General features: G+C 54.1%; 2 protein-coding genes across 8 annotated transcripts in view; one reads left to right on the top strand and one right to left on the bottom strand.

Annotated features, from left to right (window-relative positions):
• Positions 1–13: 13 nt before the first annotated feature.
• On the bottom strand, positions 14–14,037 carry LOC308069708 (caspase recruitment domain-containing protein 8-like). 4 transcript variants are annotated; one of them, XM_080402493.1, is made up of 11 exons: positions 11,820–12,911; positions 11,285–11,329; positions 10,928–10,998; positions 10,440–10,505; positions 9,489–9,550; positions 9,187–9,407; positions 7,616–7,896; positions 6,880–7,005; positions 4,652–4,796; positions 3,410–3,451; positions 14–1,792 (listed from the first exon to the last, which is right to left on the bottom strand). In XM_080402493.1, exons 1-11 carry the CDS (start codon positions 12,124–12,126, stop codon positions 1,530–1,532), a joined length of 1,629 nt encoding a protein of 542 aa, XP_080258619.1. In that variant the 5' UTR covers positions 12,127–12,911; the 3' UTR covers positions 14–1,529. The 4 variants fall into 4 exon arrangements, with proteins under 4 accessions (XP_080258619.1, XP_080258620.1, XP_080258622.1 ...); XM_080402494.1 differs by having other exon boundaries at positions 7,616–7,875; positions 11,820–12,872; XM_080402495.1 differs by lacking the exon at positions 14–1,792 and adding an exon at positions 1,799–2,090 and having other exon boundaries at positions 11,820–14,037.
• Positions 14,038–14,605: 568 nt separating this feature from the next.
• Positions 14,606–18,068, top strand: part of AIFM3 (AIF family member 3) — a 52,784-nt gene continuing 49,321 nt past the window's right edge. For all 4 annotated transcript variants that reach the window (XM_080407822.1, XM_080407821.1, XM_080407820.1 and 1 more), the window contains exon 1: positions 14,606–14,906. The gene's annotated coding sequence lies outside the window, so the exon portion shown is untranslated. The remainder of the gene's footprint in view (positions 14,907–18,068) is intronic.

Genomic DNA, 18,068 nt, shown 5'->3' with positions numbered 1-18,068 from the left:
GGCAAGGCAGACAAATAGTTAAAAAAAACATTTAATAAGGAAATATAAAACGATAGGACAGACTGTGGTGATCAGGCACAGGGCCCAGCCAAACCAGCCCTGGTTTATACCTGAATGGCCCCTTTTGTACCACTTTCTGCCTCCCCTTGCTTTGTTCCTCCTGCTTCCCCTTCCCATGCCCACAGGTCCTTTCCTGCACCCCTCCCAGCCCATGTCCAGGGTCTCCCTGGATCATACACTCAGCAGCTGGGAAGCCCAGGCGGATCATCCTGGAAGGGCCAGCCCCAGCGTGGTTTCTGGATAGCCAAGGAATTAGTGTGAGTGGTGATGTCTGGTCCCCTTCACTGCCTCCCTTGTCATCTGCTGGTCAGGTCTGTGTCCCTGCATGGTCTTGTTCCCAGCTTCCTCCTTTTCATACTATCCCTAGTTGCATTGAAGAGCGTCAACCCTTAACGGGGCAGAGACACACTCAGCATTATTCAGCAGCGATGTGCTCCAGGTTCAAGAGGAGGAATAAATATAAAGCAATACTTAAGACAGCAGTCTCATGGAGCATACGGTGAGGACTCCAGCTTCACTCAACGCTCCCTGGAAGCTCCTTTGTGTTGCTGTTTCCACTTAGGCAAGTCTGAATTGCACTTGAGCTTGACCAAAAAAAACCTCTTAGATACTGGACACCAGAGCAGACTGCTGCTGCCCTGACTGGCGTGTTCAACAGCAGGAGGATGCCATCAGTGAAGGCATCTACATGATCCAGAAAGGAAGTGACTTTATGGATGCAAAGAATGGGATATAAAAATAATCTGCTGATTTTCTTTTGGAAGTAAAGTGGCTGCCATTGAGTCGGAGTTTCCCTGAGGATGCATGAACCTTTATGTAGTATCTGTGCTCTTTTTTGTGGCTTCTTTGGGAGGAGCTCCTTCACACAGCTGCTGCTGCTGGAGTCAGGATGTTTGTTTGCTCCTTCAGTGAGTTTTAGTCATTTGGGTAAATGAGACTGCAGAACGAGGGGAAGGTTTAATGTTAATATGGGTTCACATCAACATCTCTGGCTTGCTGTGGCTGGCACATGAGAAGAAGCCTTTGCAGACAGCTCTGCCTGGTAAAGCAGCTCCTCTCTTCCAGCTGTGAGAGGTGCCCGTGGACACTGAGGACAGGGAGGCTGAGCTGGAGGGATCTGTTGCGATGGGATCTCCTCTGCTAGCAGCTGCATGGAGCTTCTGGAGAGGCAGAGGCCCTGTCTCATGGAAGTAGACAGGTCCAAGGTGTTGGCACTGGACTAGGAATCAAAGTGTCTTGTTCCAGAAGCTTCTCACCAGTCTCTGGCATGACACTGGTTGTCCAGTGCTGGCAGCTGAGTCAGCCAAGGAAGGCAGGCTTGAGACCGGACAGTTCAGACAGCTTATCGCTGCTTTGCACTGTGGATTTTGCCTTGAAAAGTCAGGATCCACATGCTGTTAAACCTGACTGCCCTTCTGTTGCTCCCGTAAGCTGAGAAATGGGAGCAAAAGCGGCCTGCCTTCCCAGGCCTAGTTGGACTTCTCCAGGTCTGCAATGAGGTATGGGTCTTTCTTCTGGAGGATACAGTAGAGCTGTTCCTGGGCCTCCAGCCCTTTCTTCTCAATAAGCTCCAGCAAAACCTGGTTCCTCCTTTGATGTGTAACTTGACTTTGCACCTCCTCTTCTTCTTCACTGTTGATGACGTTTACATCCCGTAAGTGTAGCAGAATGGTAGACAGCTGGCTCATCCTGGAGCAAAGCTCAGTCTTGTGCTTCTTCATGAAGGCTGTACCTAGCCGATACCAAACTCATGTTGCTGTGCTGCACATGGCCAGGCAGCCACAGCTGAGTGCCACGCTGCAGGATGTGGCATCCTAAGACAGTGGACACCATGGCTGTACACCCTGCCCCACAGCCACGTGTCTCCATTCCTCCACCAAGAAGGATGGGCACCCACTGCACCGGTGGTGGGAGCACTGGAGACACAGCAAGGAAGGGGGCGGGAGCTGAGGGAGGTGAGGTGGGTGGCAGCTCCCATCAGCTGGATTCCTACAGTGTCTGGGCATGAAGTTACTGTGCTTCCCCTGGCCCTGCAAGGTGAGGAGCTCCTAACTCAGAGCACAAGGTTGCTCAAGGCTCTGAAATCTCACAGGACTGCAAGCAGTTTGTAAAGAAACAGAGCCCAGAAAGGCAGCCAATGCCAGCGGGGCACTGAGCAAGCTGCAGGTCAGTGCAGCGGGCAGTGCTGCTTGGCTTCTCCTCCCAAACCTCCACCCAGTCCTCCTACACAAGGCTGAAGTGGGCACACAGACAGGCATCTCCTTGTAGAATCACAGCATGGCTTGGGTTGGAAGGGACCGTTAAAGATCTCCTAGTCCAACCCCCAGCCATGGGCAGGGACATCTTTCACCAGACCAGGTTGCTCCAAGCCCCATCCAGCCTGGCCTTGAACGTGTCCAGGGATGGGGCACCCACAGCTTCCCTGGGCAACCCGATCCAGCATCTTACCACTCTCAGTGTAAAAGATTTCTTCCTTATGCCCGACCTAAACCTGCCCTCTTTCAGTTTAAAACCATTGTCCCTTGTCCTGCCCTTGCTCTTGTCTGCCACCGTACTCTCCTGGTGCTCTTGGGCAGATTGTAGGCCAATGTGGTGACTGCATGCATGGCCAGCAAAAAGAAGTAACACTGAAATGTCCAAATTTGTGTCTATCTGAGCCTATCTGCCTCAACCTGTGACTTAGCTGCCTGGGTGTCCTCTTGGATCTGGCCTTTCATTAGTAAGATGTGATGCAAGGGGTAATGATGAAGTGTTGTGGCCATGGAGAAATTAGGCTGGGAGAATACCTGTAGAACTGCTGGGCAGCATGTTGTTGTTACTGTATTTGAAGCAGGTGGAAAGCAAAGCCCCTTGGCCAGAAACTCCTGGAGTTGCTGTAAAGGTGGCCCTGCTGTCCCCTCTGCCAATGCCTGGTCGCAGGCTCCTTCCCAGGGACATCAGTCCCTTGGAAAATGCTCCCATTCGGCACAGGGGCCATCAGCCGCCAGGCTGGCTGTATGGGATACAGCAGCTGTACCACCTGCTAGAACACTGATGAAATAGTGTTTGTGGACCATGAACTGTACTAGCTGCAGTCATTCTCTGTATCAACAGCATGTCTGTCCCCAAAGAAGGCAAACCAGTTTGGAAGGCCACCAGCACCATGCCACTTTACCCACCCACGTGGCACAGAGCATGCTGCCAGTAATGGGGGAGCAAAAGTTTGAGGCTGCAGCTTTCAAGGCTTTTTGTCTAGAAACTATCATAAGGATGGGAAAAGAGGCTGATATCTGCTTTAAACCAGAGGCTGGTGAGCTCCAAAGAAATAGATTCAAACTCTAGGAATGCAGCTCTGAAACACTGTACTGACCTGACAAGGTCTTGGAGACAGAGGCAGGAAGATTAATATCACCTGGAAGAGAGAGAGATCACTGAATATGCCGCCACTGAACTGACCGTGCCTAATCTTCCACGACATCTTCCCGAGGTGCCTAATTCTTCATGAAGCCTTTAGGTGTTCCTCCTGCTGTTCCTGCCCACCTGTGGAGAACTCAATAGAAGGTCCTGGGTTCTGCATGGCTGTAGGTGTTACTTTTAGGGGGTGCTGCATTAGACTAACTATGAAGAGGTCTCAAGGCGTACTGAGCAGTACCATACCCTGTGCCTGTGAGATGCTGCTGCCTGCAGCTCCTCTGCCAAGCTTTCCCACAGGGGACCCCACCGGTGGGTGCTGCTGCCTGAAGTTAACAGTATGTGTGGTGGCTGCTGAGCTGGCCCAGCAGCAGCTGGGCAGAGAGGCGTGGAAGTGAGGTGCCTGCAGCTCTGGAGCTGGGTGCACCTCTGTCCTCCCCGAGGACACGTGAACACGAGTCTTGGCACCCACCATTCCTAACCCTGCTCCTGCCTCCATCGTCTGCTGTCCTGACTGAAGTTCTGCATGGGACCCAAGCCAGCACAGCCAGCCCTAAAGCAGAATAGCTGTAAGCAATGGTTTCTCGCTGCCACAAGAGAGCAGTCCCCACACCATCAGCAGGCTTGCTGGGTGCCATGTTTGTGATGTTGCTGTGAGCAGAGACACATGATGAAGGCACTCTGGTCCACCTGGCCTTGCCCTGATCCTGTATGCTCTGGGCGTTGTTTCACACACTGCTGTTGCACTTAGCAAATCTAGAAGAGTAGTGCTGGCTGGAACATGTAGGTTTTAAAGATGCTGATTTTCACTAACATTTTGGTATTCTCCTTGCCTTGTCTGCATCACAGAGTGTTTGCACTAGCACATCCATGGGTGTTCATTACATTAACAGGCTTTTAAAAATAAGTTAGATTTCTATGCAAACATTAACCAAGAGAACAGAGAGACACCAATAGTGCTGTCACGCTCTCTTAAACCCCAGCATCTGAAACTCTACATTAAATCTGAAGCTCCAGCCTGCTGACATTGGGGTATCCTTTCAGATCCCTGTTCTTCAGTGGCCAGTTGCTGTACACACATGGTTTGCTTTCCCTGCAGGACAGGTGGATGATGACCACAAAATGGGTGAGGTCTGCTTGAGTGGTGCACCTCTGCTTTTGCTAAGGTGAATGAGCACCTGTAGGGACCTGCTGTTCCTACCTGATCTCAGTGATGCCCTCCAGACCACAGCGCCATTGCGTGTGTCTGTCATAAGGAGTCCAATTTCCTCTGCCATGTTCCTGATGTAGATCTCAACAAAGAGCTGCTGCTCCTTTGGACTCTTGTAGCAAAACGGCAAGTGTGCCTGTAATGGTAAAGAAACAAGTTGAGCCTCTCACTGTGGGGAGCTGCGGTGAATTCACACACATCATCCTATGTTTCTTGGCCTTACCAGCAAGAAAAAAAGGAAGATGTACGTCAGGACTCTGCTGTTCTGCCAATATCTCAAATTTTGGTTGGAAGGGACCTCTGGAGTGTCTTATCTGATGTAACTCTCAAAGACAGACCAATGTCAAGTCTAGATCTGCTCAGCCAGCGCTTTATCTAGCTGTGTACTCAAAAGCTCAAAGAGCAGAGATTCACCACCTTCTAACCTTCTCTGATGGCTGCATCTCCACCAAGTGATAAATTTTTTCCTAACGTTCAGCCTTAAATTCCCAGGTTGCAACTTCACAGCTGTTACTGCTTTTGCCTGACACTGCCAAGAGCCTGGGTCTGTCATCTTCACAACTGCTCTTCAAGGCAGAGTGACCAGTTACCACTTGGTCAGTCCAGGAAGTGGGAAACCCAAACACTACCTTGTGGCTCATGGGTTTAAGACTCTCTCGCAATTAACCTGAAGGCCCTGCCTGTCTGGGGCTGTGCTCAGCTCAGCAGCAGGTTTGTAGCTGCAAGGGGGAGTGATGAATAAGCTGGAGGGAGGGATGCCTTTCAGAGGAACCTGGAAAGGCTGGAGAACTTAGCTGGCAGGAAGGTCATGCAATTTGGCAAAGGTAAATGTAGAGTCCTGTGTCTGGGATGGAATAGCCTCACACCAGACAAGAGCCTGAGCTCTGGGTGGACACAGAAAGCAGCTTCACAGGGAAGAACTGATGGGAGTCCTCGTGCGCATGCAAGTTGAACAGGAGTCAGTGGTGTGCCCTGGCAGCAAAGGCAGTCTGCATCCCCAGGCTGTATTAACAAGACCACAGCCAGCACAATGACGTCAGGGATTCTTTCCCTCTGTTCAGTGCTTGTAAGACCACATTTGGGCGCCAGCTCCAGTTTGGAGCTTCCCAGTACAAGAAAGACATGGACACCCTGGAGCAAGACCAGCTCCAGGCTGGAATGCATGATATGCAAGCAGAAGCAGAGGGAACTGGGTTTGTTCAACACAGAGAAAAGAAAGTCACGGGGAGGACTGATCACTGTCTCTAACTGTGTGAAGGGGGACTAAAGAAAAGACAGAGCCAGCCTCCCGGAGGTGCACAGTGATGTGACAAGAGGCAGCAGGCACAGGCAAACAGAGCACAGCAAAGGAAATTCCAATTAGATAACAGGGGAAAAAAAACACAAGGAAGGTGTTACAACACTGGACCAGAGACTCAGAGAGGCTGTAGTATCTTCATCCTGCGAGATATTCAACCTTGACTGGACATGGCCTTGAGCACCTTGATCTAACTTCAAAACTCACATGCTTTGAGCAAAAGGTTGGACCAGAGACCTCCTGAGGTCCCATCCGACCTAAGTTTCTGATTCCCTTTTCATGGTGGAGTGCAGACCTATGAAAGGAGATTTTCATAACCAGCCATGAGCATGCCATTGGACTGTCAATCAGCTGCTCTCAGGATGTCACAAGTTTCTGTCTAAAAGAAGTAACCACAAGGACTAAATGGCCAAATCTTCCCAGATTTTCCCAGCCATTGCAGTCTGATTGCCAGAGGGCGTGGTGCTCAAAGTCAGAAATTCTCAAATGGAGTTTCAACAGAGAAAGAAATCATGTCACATCCTCATGGCATAGAGAGAAAATGTCTTTCCAGTTCTGCTGCTAAGCTAAAGGAAACTCACTGCAGAGGAGAGGAAGATGAAGGACTTGGGACCACACCTGAGTCAACACCTCTGAAATTTCTTCTTGGTATGCAGCTGTGGTAAGTCCAACAAGTCCTACATCATGCTTTCTGCCCTAAGGGAAAACAAATGCAGCCCCTTTTGGGCTTTGGTGTGTGCTCCCTGCTCTTTCTGGGGATGCGTATCGTGAAATACCTTTGCCACTTGTAAACAGTACAGCTGCCTGCACCTCTGGCTCTGGGGCCTCATGAGACAGATTCTGGTAGCAGAATATGACTGAAGACAGAGACTTCTATTTTCTATTTCACTTTAAAAAAACAAAAGGGAACAATCCCACTTACTTCAGGCGTTATCACCACAAATTTTGTACTGATCACCTGGTAAACGCAGCCAAAGAACAGAGGGTTGAGTGGAGGAGGCTTGGGAATAAACTTTGAATTCCAATTCCTCTCTTGTTTTTCAATGGCCTGTAAACATCAAGCATTGTTTTTCAGGAAGGAAAAAAGAAAACAAAACAACCAGAGCTGTGAATTTGGGATAGCCCTTGGAAAGTCAAGAAGAGAGTAGCCCAGTCAGAGCAGACTACTGGGTGTGCATCACAGGCAGTGCTGTGCCACAGGGGTTGGCAGCTCCCGCTAGCGCAGGCAGGAGCCTACCGTGTGCAGACAGGAACATGGGCAGTGTAAAGCACTGCCACTCTGAAAGAGGGTAAGGGCTTGCACACAGCAGAGAGCCACTGGTGTGCAGCCACCTATTGTCATGCCTGGCAGTCACCAGCAAGTCCTACGTCCGCTCTGTGTGGCAGAGCAGCCCGTGCCATGGCTTCGCTCGTGCTAGGACATGCAGTCCTGGACAAAAACACAGAGATTCCTGGAGGCATCCATTAAAGAGGAGAGTGGAGGAGGCAGGAGCAAGGATGCTGTCCTGTGGTGGGAGATGGGGGACACAGGACCATATGTGAATCAGAGGCTGGTGGCAGAAAAACTGGGAGGCATCTCTGCTTATCAAATACAGTCCCCGCTACTGCAGCCACCCTAGATATCCTTTTTTAACCCAGAAAAGCTCCCTCTGTCTTACCTGCTTCACAGAGTTGTCATCTGGGATCAGGTAGAGGTGAAGAGTTGTATTTGCAGCATTGAGCTGCTGAAAGATCAGCACCAAGGAGTGCATAGGGAGTGAATTTAAGTTTGAACGTAACTTCCTCCAAAGCACCCCAAGCAGCGAGAAGCTGGGATTCTTCAGGACTGCAGAGAAAGCGATCAGTCTGGTTGGTCTCTTCAGGGTCATCCTCCCAGATTCAAAATGGGCAATGGAGCATAGGCTGGTATTTACACCTTCTGCAAGAGACAGCAAAGGCACTGAGGTTCTGGTTAGTCGTCCTGGTACCCCCTCAGGCTGCCTCCTCTTTAAGGCTTTAGCAGCAGAAAGAAGACATATGTCATACACGATGACATGCTCTGCTTTAAGTCCCATGTGTGTCCTGGGCTTTTGGGGTCTGGCAGGGAGCTGCAGGCCTTTGGCAATCTTCCTGCAGGCTCAGAAAACTTCGTATCTGGAGGTGACAGCTTGGGACCGTGAAAACTGTCAGACTGCATCCATGCAGCATCCTGTATACAAGCATCACACCACCACACGCCAGGGAGGCAGATGGTTGCTGTGTGATGATTCACTCCAGTTGTTGGTCACCAGAACAGCCCAAACATCCTGAGGTGACATCCCTAGGGATGACTGGGTCAGAGAGCTCTGCTGACAGCTGGTCACCTGGATTATCTCTGGAGCACACTTAGCTGTTAACCTGACAGATTAATATAATTACATTTTGCTTAGCACAGCGGTGTCAGTGAAGAGTGTGTAGAGCCACTTCTTGGCTGACATGGCTGCTTGCTAGGCCCTGAGTGGGAGACAGAGCCATGGAACAAGAAGCATGCTCTGTTTCGGAAGAGGACATGGATTTGCCATAAGAGTCCCTCAGCCAGCACACCCAGTGCCTGTGTCAGGGCCCCCCAGCACAGGGGACTGGGACTCCTCTGCACACTCTGCAGCCCAGCCGTGGGTGCTGGTGCTCCTCCTCCACTCATTAACAGTGGTTCATTAAAAGCACTAGAGTGCAGAGAACTCAGATCCAAGCCTTGTGACTCCTCATGTTGCCTGAGTGAAAATGGACAATTTCATTCCACTTGCTGTTCTGCCTGGGCCAGCTCTGACCTGTTGCATCCCACCCCAGAGTGGTCCAGCCTGTGAGTGGGCACAGCCGGCCAGCTCCTGTCCCAGTGGAGCCAAGCAGAGACGGACATTGCCATCCACAGCTGCCATAGATGCAGAGGGCTGAGAAACTCTCCAGGAAAGCCTGGGGGCTGATCTACAGTTGGGTTGGGGTAGTGTATGGGGGTCGTCACAGTAGCTGGGAGGAGAGGGCAGGCAAGGAGGAGCTGGTGGTGTGGAGCAGGAGCGGGGGAAGAGACCACTGGAAAAGCTTGATAGAAAGTGAGAGAAGAATGAAGGATACCTTCAAGGCAAAACAGAGGAACACAAGGGAGTACAGGGGACCTCAGAGGGAAGGGAGAATTTGGCCCTGTCTGGAGACACATCTATAAGGAGCTGGATATGTCGCCGGGGTGGGGAGACCCAGGTCCCTGCAGCTGTTGTACCTGCCAGGCAGATGAAGTGGGGGAGATACACCGTCTGCACGACCCTGGGCTGCACCTCAATGTGGAAGAGGGGTCCAGCAGGCATCCATGTTTCCTGGTCAGCCTTGCTCAGGTGCTCAGTCCAGGTGTCATATCTGTAGGTGATGGTCACTTCTGAATTCACTTCAAAGCCGAGGCCGGTGATGGAGCACTGGAAGATGCCTGCACCAGGGAGGTAAGCTCTGCAGGTGGGAGAGAAGACAGGCTTATGCCACCTGAGACAGGGCTTTTGAAAGGTGCTCCCACTACCCGACAGCTCTTACCGGTACCCAGTGTGGAACTTGGAAAAGTCTTTGATTATCTCCGGCATCACTTTTGGAAGATTCTGCAACAAAAGTGTGGACAGTTTGGGACTGAATAGGGTGTTCTGCACTGGGTGCTGCTTGCAGGAGACACGCTGGGATTTACCATGAAGCACAGTGTAGCTTGGCATGGGAGATTGGAGCCTCGCAAGCAGCAGCAGGGGATCAGTAGCAGCTGCCCGCTGCCCAGAATGCCATCACTCTCATCAGTGAAGAGGCCAGAAAAATCATTGACTGGCAGCTCCTCTGCCCTGGGATCCAAAACAAGCATTGGCCATGTCTGAGGCTCGTGACCCCTTTTACATGGATCCCCATAGCAGTGCCCAAAAGTACCCTGCACACAGGCACAGCAAAGAGGACTGATTAAGTAGATGCCACTGGGGTGGTGAAGGCATCAGTTAGTCCATACATCCCCCAAGCATCTGTAGGAAAGATAACAGGTGGACACACAGCAGCTCGAGAGTCCCAAACTACATGTTGCACCTACTCATTTTTAGGATTTATTTTGCAAGTGGGAATTCCAGATAGGAAAGTTTCCATTTCCTGAGGGAAAAAATGTTGTTGGCTGCTGACTTTCTTGTGAGTGAAGCCTGGTCTATCCCCCCTCTGCCATGGTATATCAGCAGAGAGGACAATGGCCACAGGCAGATGAAATTCAGCAGCGAGAATAAAATGTGGGATGCAAGGAAGTGGAATTTGTCTTCCCACAAACTTGAAAACTGGGGCAGCCTGTGCTGAGTTAGCATAGCAAATGGGACCGGACTTTTCCAGAGGATGCAGAATTCCTGTGAATAACAGGTTTTGAAGGCACATCCAACCTCCCAGGTGACAGCCAGGGTCAGTCCCAGGTATCCTGCTGTGCCGTTTCCTTTGGGTGTGACAGTGCCCTGCCAGGACCAGCAAAGCCCTTACCTCTACCGTGCAGCAGCAGAACTTTGCCGGCCGTGGTGAGGCCAGGTTCACGCAGCGATAGCTCTTCTGCAGAGGGAAACATAGGGGAAAGCCCTCGCAAGTTTTATTTCTCTCCTCCAGCTGTGCTTGACTGCTGGAGTCAGGAGGAGGGGTCTTTTAAGAGCAGGAGCAATATCCCGGGCATCAAGTGTAGCACTGGCCCTGCTCCCCACTCCTGCAGGGGGGAAATAGGCTGGTGCAGGAGCTGTGCCTGCCAGACCTGCCGGCATGGTGGGATCCCCATCCTGGGACTGAGGGCAGTGTCGACCAGCTCCTACCACCCAGAGAGGTGCTGTAGTGGCAGTGGGCAATGTCAAGCCTGCCATCCGCAGGGGGGTTGCAGACTGTGAGCCCACATGCTACAGCTGTGCTTTCCTCCCCAGCCCTGTGGTGCAGCGCTCCTTGCTCAGGCACCCCAGCCTCAGGAATTGTGTCTTGCAAGACCTCACCTCTGTGCTCCTCGAGGCCTCGTCTGTCAGAGGTTTGTGAAAGCCTACCAACAGCGCCTCTGGGGCTAAGCCTGTGACCAGAACAACAAGAAGATGTCATTTTTGCCTCATATTTGGGAGAAGAAGCCATCCTCAAGCAGCCTTCACCCACCCTTCCTGACCACCTTAGCCACACCGGTCCCCTCATGTACCACTGCATGCTCCCACATCTACCACAACTTCCATGTTCTCCTCCACGAACTGTAGCTGGGACACGCTCACCACCATGCACTGAGCTGGGGTCCTACGCTCATCACTGTGCAGCTCCACCAGCCCTGATGCACCAGGTTGTCAGTGAGGACCAGGGCATGACCTTACCTGAAGGTGCAGATGCATAGTCAAAATACCCACCACCACCTCGCACTGCAACAGCAAGACAAAGCAGAGGAGACCTCAGGAGACAGGTCATGTCCAGAGGAGTATCCCAGCCTCTGCCCACCCTCTCCCTCTTCTTCACGCCTTTGCTGTGAAACCTTTTGCCGCTGGTTTGTGCCACTTGCACTAAGCTGCCAGTGCCAGGAATCCCACCCAGCTGCCCATCCCAGGAAAGCAGCACACTGTGGGGCTGAGAACACGCTCCCAGCTTCCACCTCTCCATCCCTCCCCACTGCCATGCAGAAAGCAGATTTCTTGCTCAGCTTCCAGGTCCAAAGTCCTTCCTTTCCCTCCTGCCTTCCTCCCACCTTCCAGTGCAAGTACACTCTGGTAGCTCCCAGGTGCACACACAGCTGCAGCTGCCTTGCCCCTTCCCTCCTGCCTGCGGTCCTGGCCAGGGGTCCTTCCTCAGGAGACACCCCAGTCTGCACCCACCCCCCGCTCTTCACCCACCTCCCCCAGGCCACCCTGCACTTACATCTTTTTATACAGAACAAAGAGCTGTCAGGTGTGATGTTATACTGTCGCAGGGTCATGTCATCCACCATAGGTTGGCCATTGTAAATCAGCCTCACTTGGTCGGGGGTCAGGGAGGAGTCCCATGCACTCAGCTTGGCCTTAAGCTCATGCACACTGTCGTCCAGAGACACTGGCACTGCAAAAGATTTGCTATTCTGAAACCTAATTATGACGGAGAACTTGCCGGGGCTGTCAGCTGTGGGCTGCTGCTCAGCCATGGTGTCTCTTCCAGCTATTGCAGAAGATCTGAGTTCCGGGTCTGTCATTTCCTAAGAAACCGAAAGCTCTGGATGACGTCAGGGCTGGCCTGCTGTCAAAACATTTTCGCGCCTCAGCTAAGCACTCCTCCTCCTGCCCACAGCTCCTGCCTGCACCTGGCTTTCTTCCTTGCCTGCACTGGTCTTTCTGCCCTGCCTGCTTGGGCTTTTTTCCCTGCCTGCACCAGGCTTTCTCCCCTGGGCTGCTCCATTCACACAACCTCCTTCCCTTGTTACCTCCTCTTTCCCCTTCTTTCCCACCCGGCTCCTCTTCCAGAATTTCCTTCCCAGGGGAAGGCGGGGAAAGGCAGGCTAGGGCTGTGCAGGCAAGGGCAGAGCTTTTTCCCAAGGGAATGGTGCAGCAGTGGCTTGGATCCAGCCTAGAAAGCAGGTCTGGGGGTGCCAGAGAGTCGCCTGCTGGGTTACAGGGTCACACCAGTGCCTGTCCTTCACCTTCTCCCCAGCACATCCCTGCCCTCCCTTTCCTGCCAGCTCCGTGTGTGTCTGGGCTGGGCAGGACACAGCTCTGCCAGCCCCAGGCTGTGTGTGGGACCAGCCTGTCCCCGTTCCTGCAGTGCTGGTGGTGGTGGGGTTTAATTTGGGGGTGGTGAGAGGAGCACGGCTGCAGGTTGTTGTCTCCCTGATCCCTGCAGAGCTGGCAGGGAGCTGATGGCAGGCAATGTGGTGTGCAGCTGCCTGGCACTGCTGGCATGGCCCTGTCAGCCCCCCTCAGTGAGTACCGCACCGCCCCCACTGCCCCCACCAGCAGCCCCAGATGGCTGAGCACTCTGCCACGTGCCCCAGGGTCCCCAGGGCAGCCCAGGAACCAAGCAGGAGGGGCAGGACCTGCCAGCAACCTTAAGGGTTCCCTCTGCCTTGGCAGAGAGGGAACGAGGACATTTCAGCAGCTGACGCTGTGGTCCAGGCAGTGCTCAATGTAGGAGCGGTGTAAGGGTGATGGAGCCAGTGCCCAGAGCGCAAGGCTGCCCTCCAGGAGATGGCAATGATGGGGTCACACACTGCCCAACAGCTCTGTGGTATTTATGGGGAAGGGAGGGCCCACAGCCATCCCTCAGGACTAAGGCTGCCCACACACCCTGCCATTATGGGTCCCTGTTCTAGCCCAGTCACCCCATTGCAGTCATAGCTGCGTCTCCTGCTGTTCCTGGGGCAGTACAGCCCCACAGTGCTGCTGGTGTCTCACCGTCCCACCCCTGGGTGCAGTGAAACAGCCCCAAATCTTGTACGCCTGTAGTGTCAGGCAAGCCTGGCCGCCTGTGGCCCACCAACAGAGCTCCCTGTTGGGATAATTCCCTGCAAAGCAATTTAATGACTCCTTCCAAGGCCAAATCCTTGTTGTTTGCTTGGCAGCTGCATGGGAGTGCTTTTCTACACCAGAGGTCAAAAATCCTGCATGCTGGTTAGGGAAACAGAGGTGGCTGTGGGCTGCCACAGGTCTCTGCCGCCAGCAGCAGTGAATCTTGTGGGATGAGCTCTGCACCATGCCCCAGCCAGGCGCAGCACCAGGTGTGGAGATGCTCCTGCTCCACTGCCTGCAGACGTACCCAGACCTGATGTCCTTTCTCCTGCCTTAAAATGGAGGCAGCTCCACGAGGATGCACAGCTGCTGTTGCAAAGCTGTGGAGGCATGTGGCTCCCTGGAGCTCTTGCATCTGCAGGCTCCATCCGTGGGTAGTTTTTTTAACAGCAGTGAAACCCACAGCAGAACAGCCTAGTTCAGCCTCTTGTCTCGTTTGGAGCATGGAGCAAGGAACTAAAGCCACACATCGGAAGGCAGTGAACAACCTGGGCAACCTCAGGGGGTCTTACAGTCAGGGTGTAAGACAGCAGTGACCCAAGACAATCTCTGAGGGAGAAAAGACCTTCCTCTGTAGCCAGGGTGGTCTCAAAAGTCATAGAAGAAAAATAAAGGACATAATTGGGGCACACAATAAGATAAGGCTCACAGAGGTGCAGACACTCTGCTGGAGAGAGATGATGGAGAAGGAAAATAGTTTACTGGGGAGAACAGAAAGGTGCCAGGCAGGCAAGAGGAGGAAGAGATCCCTGCCTCCAAGGGGAGAGCAGAGGAGTGTAAAACCAGAAGGAAAATGTGAAACAAGTGATCTGGGAAAGGATGAGGCAGGTTATTTCCAAGCGGGCAGGGATGACCGCGGCTGCCGGCGGCGATGCCCGTCCCTGCTTGACCAGGTGGGAGCAGAAACGCCTCTTTGGTGCCCGGGGCCACCACGGCCACCCACGCCACGTGTGCCCTGGCCGTGGGACGGGCCGGCGGGGACCCCCGCGCTCCGCTGCTGCTACCGCTGCCGGGCCCCGCCCCTCCGCTCCCCCGCCCCGTCCCTCCGCACCCCCGTCGCCCCGCCCTGGCCCGCCGCCCCGCCCCTCCCCGCCCCGCCTCTCCGGCCTCCGTCGCCCCGCCCCGGCCCGCCCCCCCGCCCCGCCCCGGCTCGCCCCTCCGCCCCCCTCGTCGCCCCGCCCCTCCCCGCCCCGGGGCGGCCGCGCTCCCGCCCACCGCCCGCCCCTGCCGTTACGGCCCAGGTAAGCGGGGGGGGCGGCAGGGACCCGTCCCGGGGGTTGTCCCCGGGGGGGATAGAGCGGTGGTTGGAGCGGTCCCGGTGTGGGGCCGCTGCCCGTAGCCTGCCCAGGACCGCATCCGCGCCTCCGAGCAGAGCGAGCCGCCGCTGCCCCCCGGCGTGGGGGTACCGGGGGTGCCGGGGGCGAGGGGCGCCGGAGCGGACCCGGAGGCTCGTCTGCAGCGGGAGCTGCCGGTAAGGCCGGGGCTGGGGGCGAGGGGGCCGTGGGCCGCCGCAGCGGCGCGGCAGCGCTGCTTGTTTTCGCATCTCTTGGGATGCAGCGATTGCTTAGGGATTCCAAGGGGGAAGAAAAAAAACCCCAGGGGCTGCGATTGCTGTAGGGGAACAGCCGCGTTTCTTCTGAACCTCCGGTTTTGGGGTCCCTGTCCCCCTCCCCCAGCGTGTATTCCAAGTTTGTTTGTCCTAGTTTTAGGGGACTGTCATCCCACCGGGGCAAACGGCCCCGGTTTCACAGCCCAGCAGCCGCGGGGGCTGGCAAGATGCCGGCAGCCCGAGCGGTTACAGTGCAGGTGCAGATCTGCCTTCGCGTGAGTGCGTGGGTAAACGGGATCAGCAAAAGTGTGGGTAACTGCACGGTCTCCTTTGAGAGGGAACATCCAATTCTGAGTGCGGTGAATAGAAGCTGAAATTCGGTGGTGGTGTTCTTTAGCTCTTAGTCTTGGAAAGCATTGCTGTGATAAACTTCTTTTGCACTGCGTGCAGCTTCCGTAGGGAACACGGTTTTCTCTTGTGCCGTCATGAAGTGGCAGTGAGAACCAGCAAGAGGAGGACTTGGCTGCCCATAATAGAGCAAATGAGAATTAAAACTCGTTTGTGTTGTGAAATGTTTTGATTTTTGCATCAAGCAGTCTGCACCTGGGGTGAATTTTCAGCATTTGCCCTTTTTATTGCTATAACTTTGAGATCTGAATAAAATCTCATGTTTAATTATTTCCAATCGAGCTTGCAGAGGACGTGTTTGGAGGGGTGGCAATGACAGCGCTGCTGGGTGAGCCTTTAACCTGGAGCCTGTGAACTGCTGAAGCAGCAGCCAGTAAAGCAATAGTGGCTAATTGTAGGCTGACAGTGTTCCTGCTGCGCTTCTTCGGGAGCTGGCGGGGCACGTTAAATGGCAGCTTTGTAGCTCTCTGTGCTGCTGCTGACACAAACTCCTGGTGACAAGGTGACAAAGTGAAGTGTGCCAGGACGCATCCCTCTCTGTCCTCCGTGAGAGTGAGCTATGCAGCTCACTGGCGGGGCTGTGAGCGGCTCTCAGCTTCCTGCAGCTCCTGCAGCAAAAAGTGAGTTTTGTTTCTGTTTCTTGAGGCCATCCAAAAGCAAATCACCTGGCAAAGCCAAACCCACTGTTTGCACCAGGGGAGTGCAAAGCAGATCTTGGTCCTCGCCAGAAAGCAGCTGAAGAGGTAAAGGTTTGGTGAGGAGGGGTGTGCTGAGGAGTGGGCAAGGGCTGAGGACTCCCAAGGAAGCAACGTGGTGGAAGGAGCAGTAGGGGAAGGAGGAGAGCGGTGGGGCACTGGTGGTGTCAGAGTCGCTGGGTGTCAGCAGCTGGGGGACCCCCAGAGTGGGGTCCAGGCAGCAGAGTTGGGTTGGGTGTGGAAATGGCAGGAACCTGAGAGCAGGAGGGGTGGGCAGAGGGTAGGGGGAACTGGCTGGAGAGCTGTCCAGGGGGAAAAGGGGGAGTGAAGACCTTGATAGGTAAAGGGGAGGCTGGGGTGCTGGGGGGGGGGGAGAGAAGGGGGTTCCTGTGCAGCAGTGTGACAGTGTGGGTGCAGCATTCTCGAGGTGGAGGGATGGGAGGCAGCTACAGTAAGGAGGGTGTTTTCCTCCCTGCAGGGCACCCCGTGCTGGGCGGCCAGTCTGTGCAGGTGCTGGGAGCCAGTGTTGGGGGAGTTTTGGGAGCCCCGTGTTCATCCTTTGTAGTGCAGTTCCTTAAAAAAATGATAGCTTCAGGATGGACACCCATCTATTTTCACCCCAAAATTATTTTAAAAATACAAGTTTTCCCTGCCCTGAAAACATCATCCTCTGTCATGCTCTCTTTTGTGTGACTTGGGTGTCTTCCCAATGACTCTTTCCAGGCTTTTCTTGTGGTGGGCGAACGCTGTGCACCTCCCCCGGGTCAGGGCCACTGCATTTTGCCCTGATAACAAAGAGCACACAGCACGGTCCGTGGGGTGCGGGGAAGAGTCTTGGGGACCCTAGATGCTCCGGCTACGCCTGAGCTGTGCTCAGAGTCTCGCATCCAGAGGAGAGACCTGCTTTCCTTGGCAGCAGAGCCCAGTTTATCCTGGAGATGGGGCAGTTTGACTCTGCTGAGCCAGACCTCGCAGGGAACTGGAACTCCTGATGCTAAACTGGGGAGTTTCTCCTTGTTGTGGGCTGTGGCAGCTTGGCTGTGCCCAGGGTGGTGCAGCAGGTGGAGAATGAACGTGGGCAGAAAGGGACACTGCAGACAGCTCAGGGTGTCAGCAGGACTTTGTGCCAGCAGCTGCCTTGGATTTTACTGGAGTTGCTCTCTGCAGGTCGGTGGAGATGGCAGGAAGGTGCCTGTAGGCTGGGTGACACTGTAGGTGCGGCTGTGCTCAGGCAACAACCAGACCACAAATGCTGTCTCACCACTGCCTGCTCTGTGCTGTGGTGAACGCAGTCTGTGCACTGTGGAGTCTGCGCTGGCTCCTGCTCTGCCAACCTGTGCTGGGATGCACTGGGACTGTTTCCAACCGGTGGCCCATGAAGACTGGCCGCTTTTGTGGAGGGAAGCATGTCAGCTGTGGGAAGGTGCTGTTAGGCTGGAGCCTGGTCCCTGGCGTGGCTAGGGAAGCATGGCAGGGGTACTGAGGGTCATGCCAGGGGTACAGGGGGCCAGGAAGGTACTGGAGCAGAGGCAGGTGTGCTGGCCACTGGGCTGGAGGGACTCTTGGGATCCACCTTAGATATTTTTATTAATGGCCTCAGCCCACAAAGCAGCAGATGCTGCTGAAACTTGCTGAGGGGGCAGAGGTGAGATGCATCGCTGGTGACTGGAGTTGCCCCACTGAGTACAGATGGAGAAGTGGAGCATGAGGCTGTGCACAGGAGGACAGAGAGTGAAACAGGAGTTGATCTTCAAGAGATGATGGAAGAGAACAGTCTGGATGTACTCATCAGACACAGGGGGACATGCAGTCACCACTCTTAAATATTTCTAAGATTGCTGCACCAGGCATGGGAAGATGTGGTGGAGGCTGGTGGCCCACTGCATAGTTCTGACAATCACCAGTGGGAATCAAACTAGAACAAATCCCCAGAAAAGAGAAACAGGCAGCCCTTGCCATAGGAGGACACCAGGAGTGTGAT

The sequence above is a fragment of the Falco punctatus genome, assembly GCF_963210335.1.
Source record: "Falco punctatus genome assembly, chromosome: 1".
Taxonomy (NCBI): Eukaryota; Metazoa; Chordata; class Aves; order Falconiformes; family Falconidae; genus Falco; species Falco punctatus.
Note: the sequence above shows the minus strand (reverse complement) of the source record. Positions and strands in the feature narration are given on the sequence as shown.

Excerpts from the sequence above, each read along its gene's own strand:
- LOC308069708 (XM_080402493.1), bottom strand. The coding sequence starts at position 12,126 with ATGACAGACCCGGAACTCAGATCTTCTGCAATAGCTGGAAGAGACACC. Across the intron at positions 11,330-11,819 it reads TTTGTTCTGTATAAAAAGAT|TGCGAGGTGGTGGTGGGTAT; the intron begins GTAAGTGCAGGG and ends TTGCTGTTGCAG. Across the intron at positions 9,551-10,439 it reads TCTGCTGCTGCACGGTAGAG|AATCTTCCAAAAGTGATGCC; the intron begins GTAAGGGCTTTG and ends CTTTTGTTGCAG.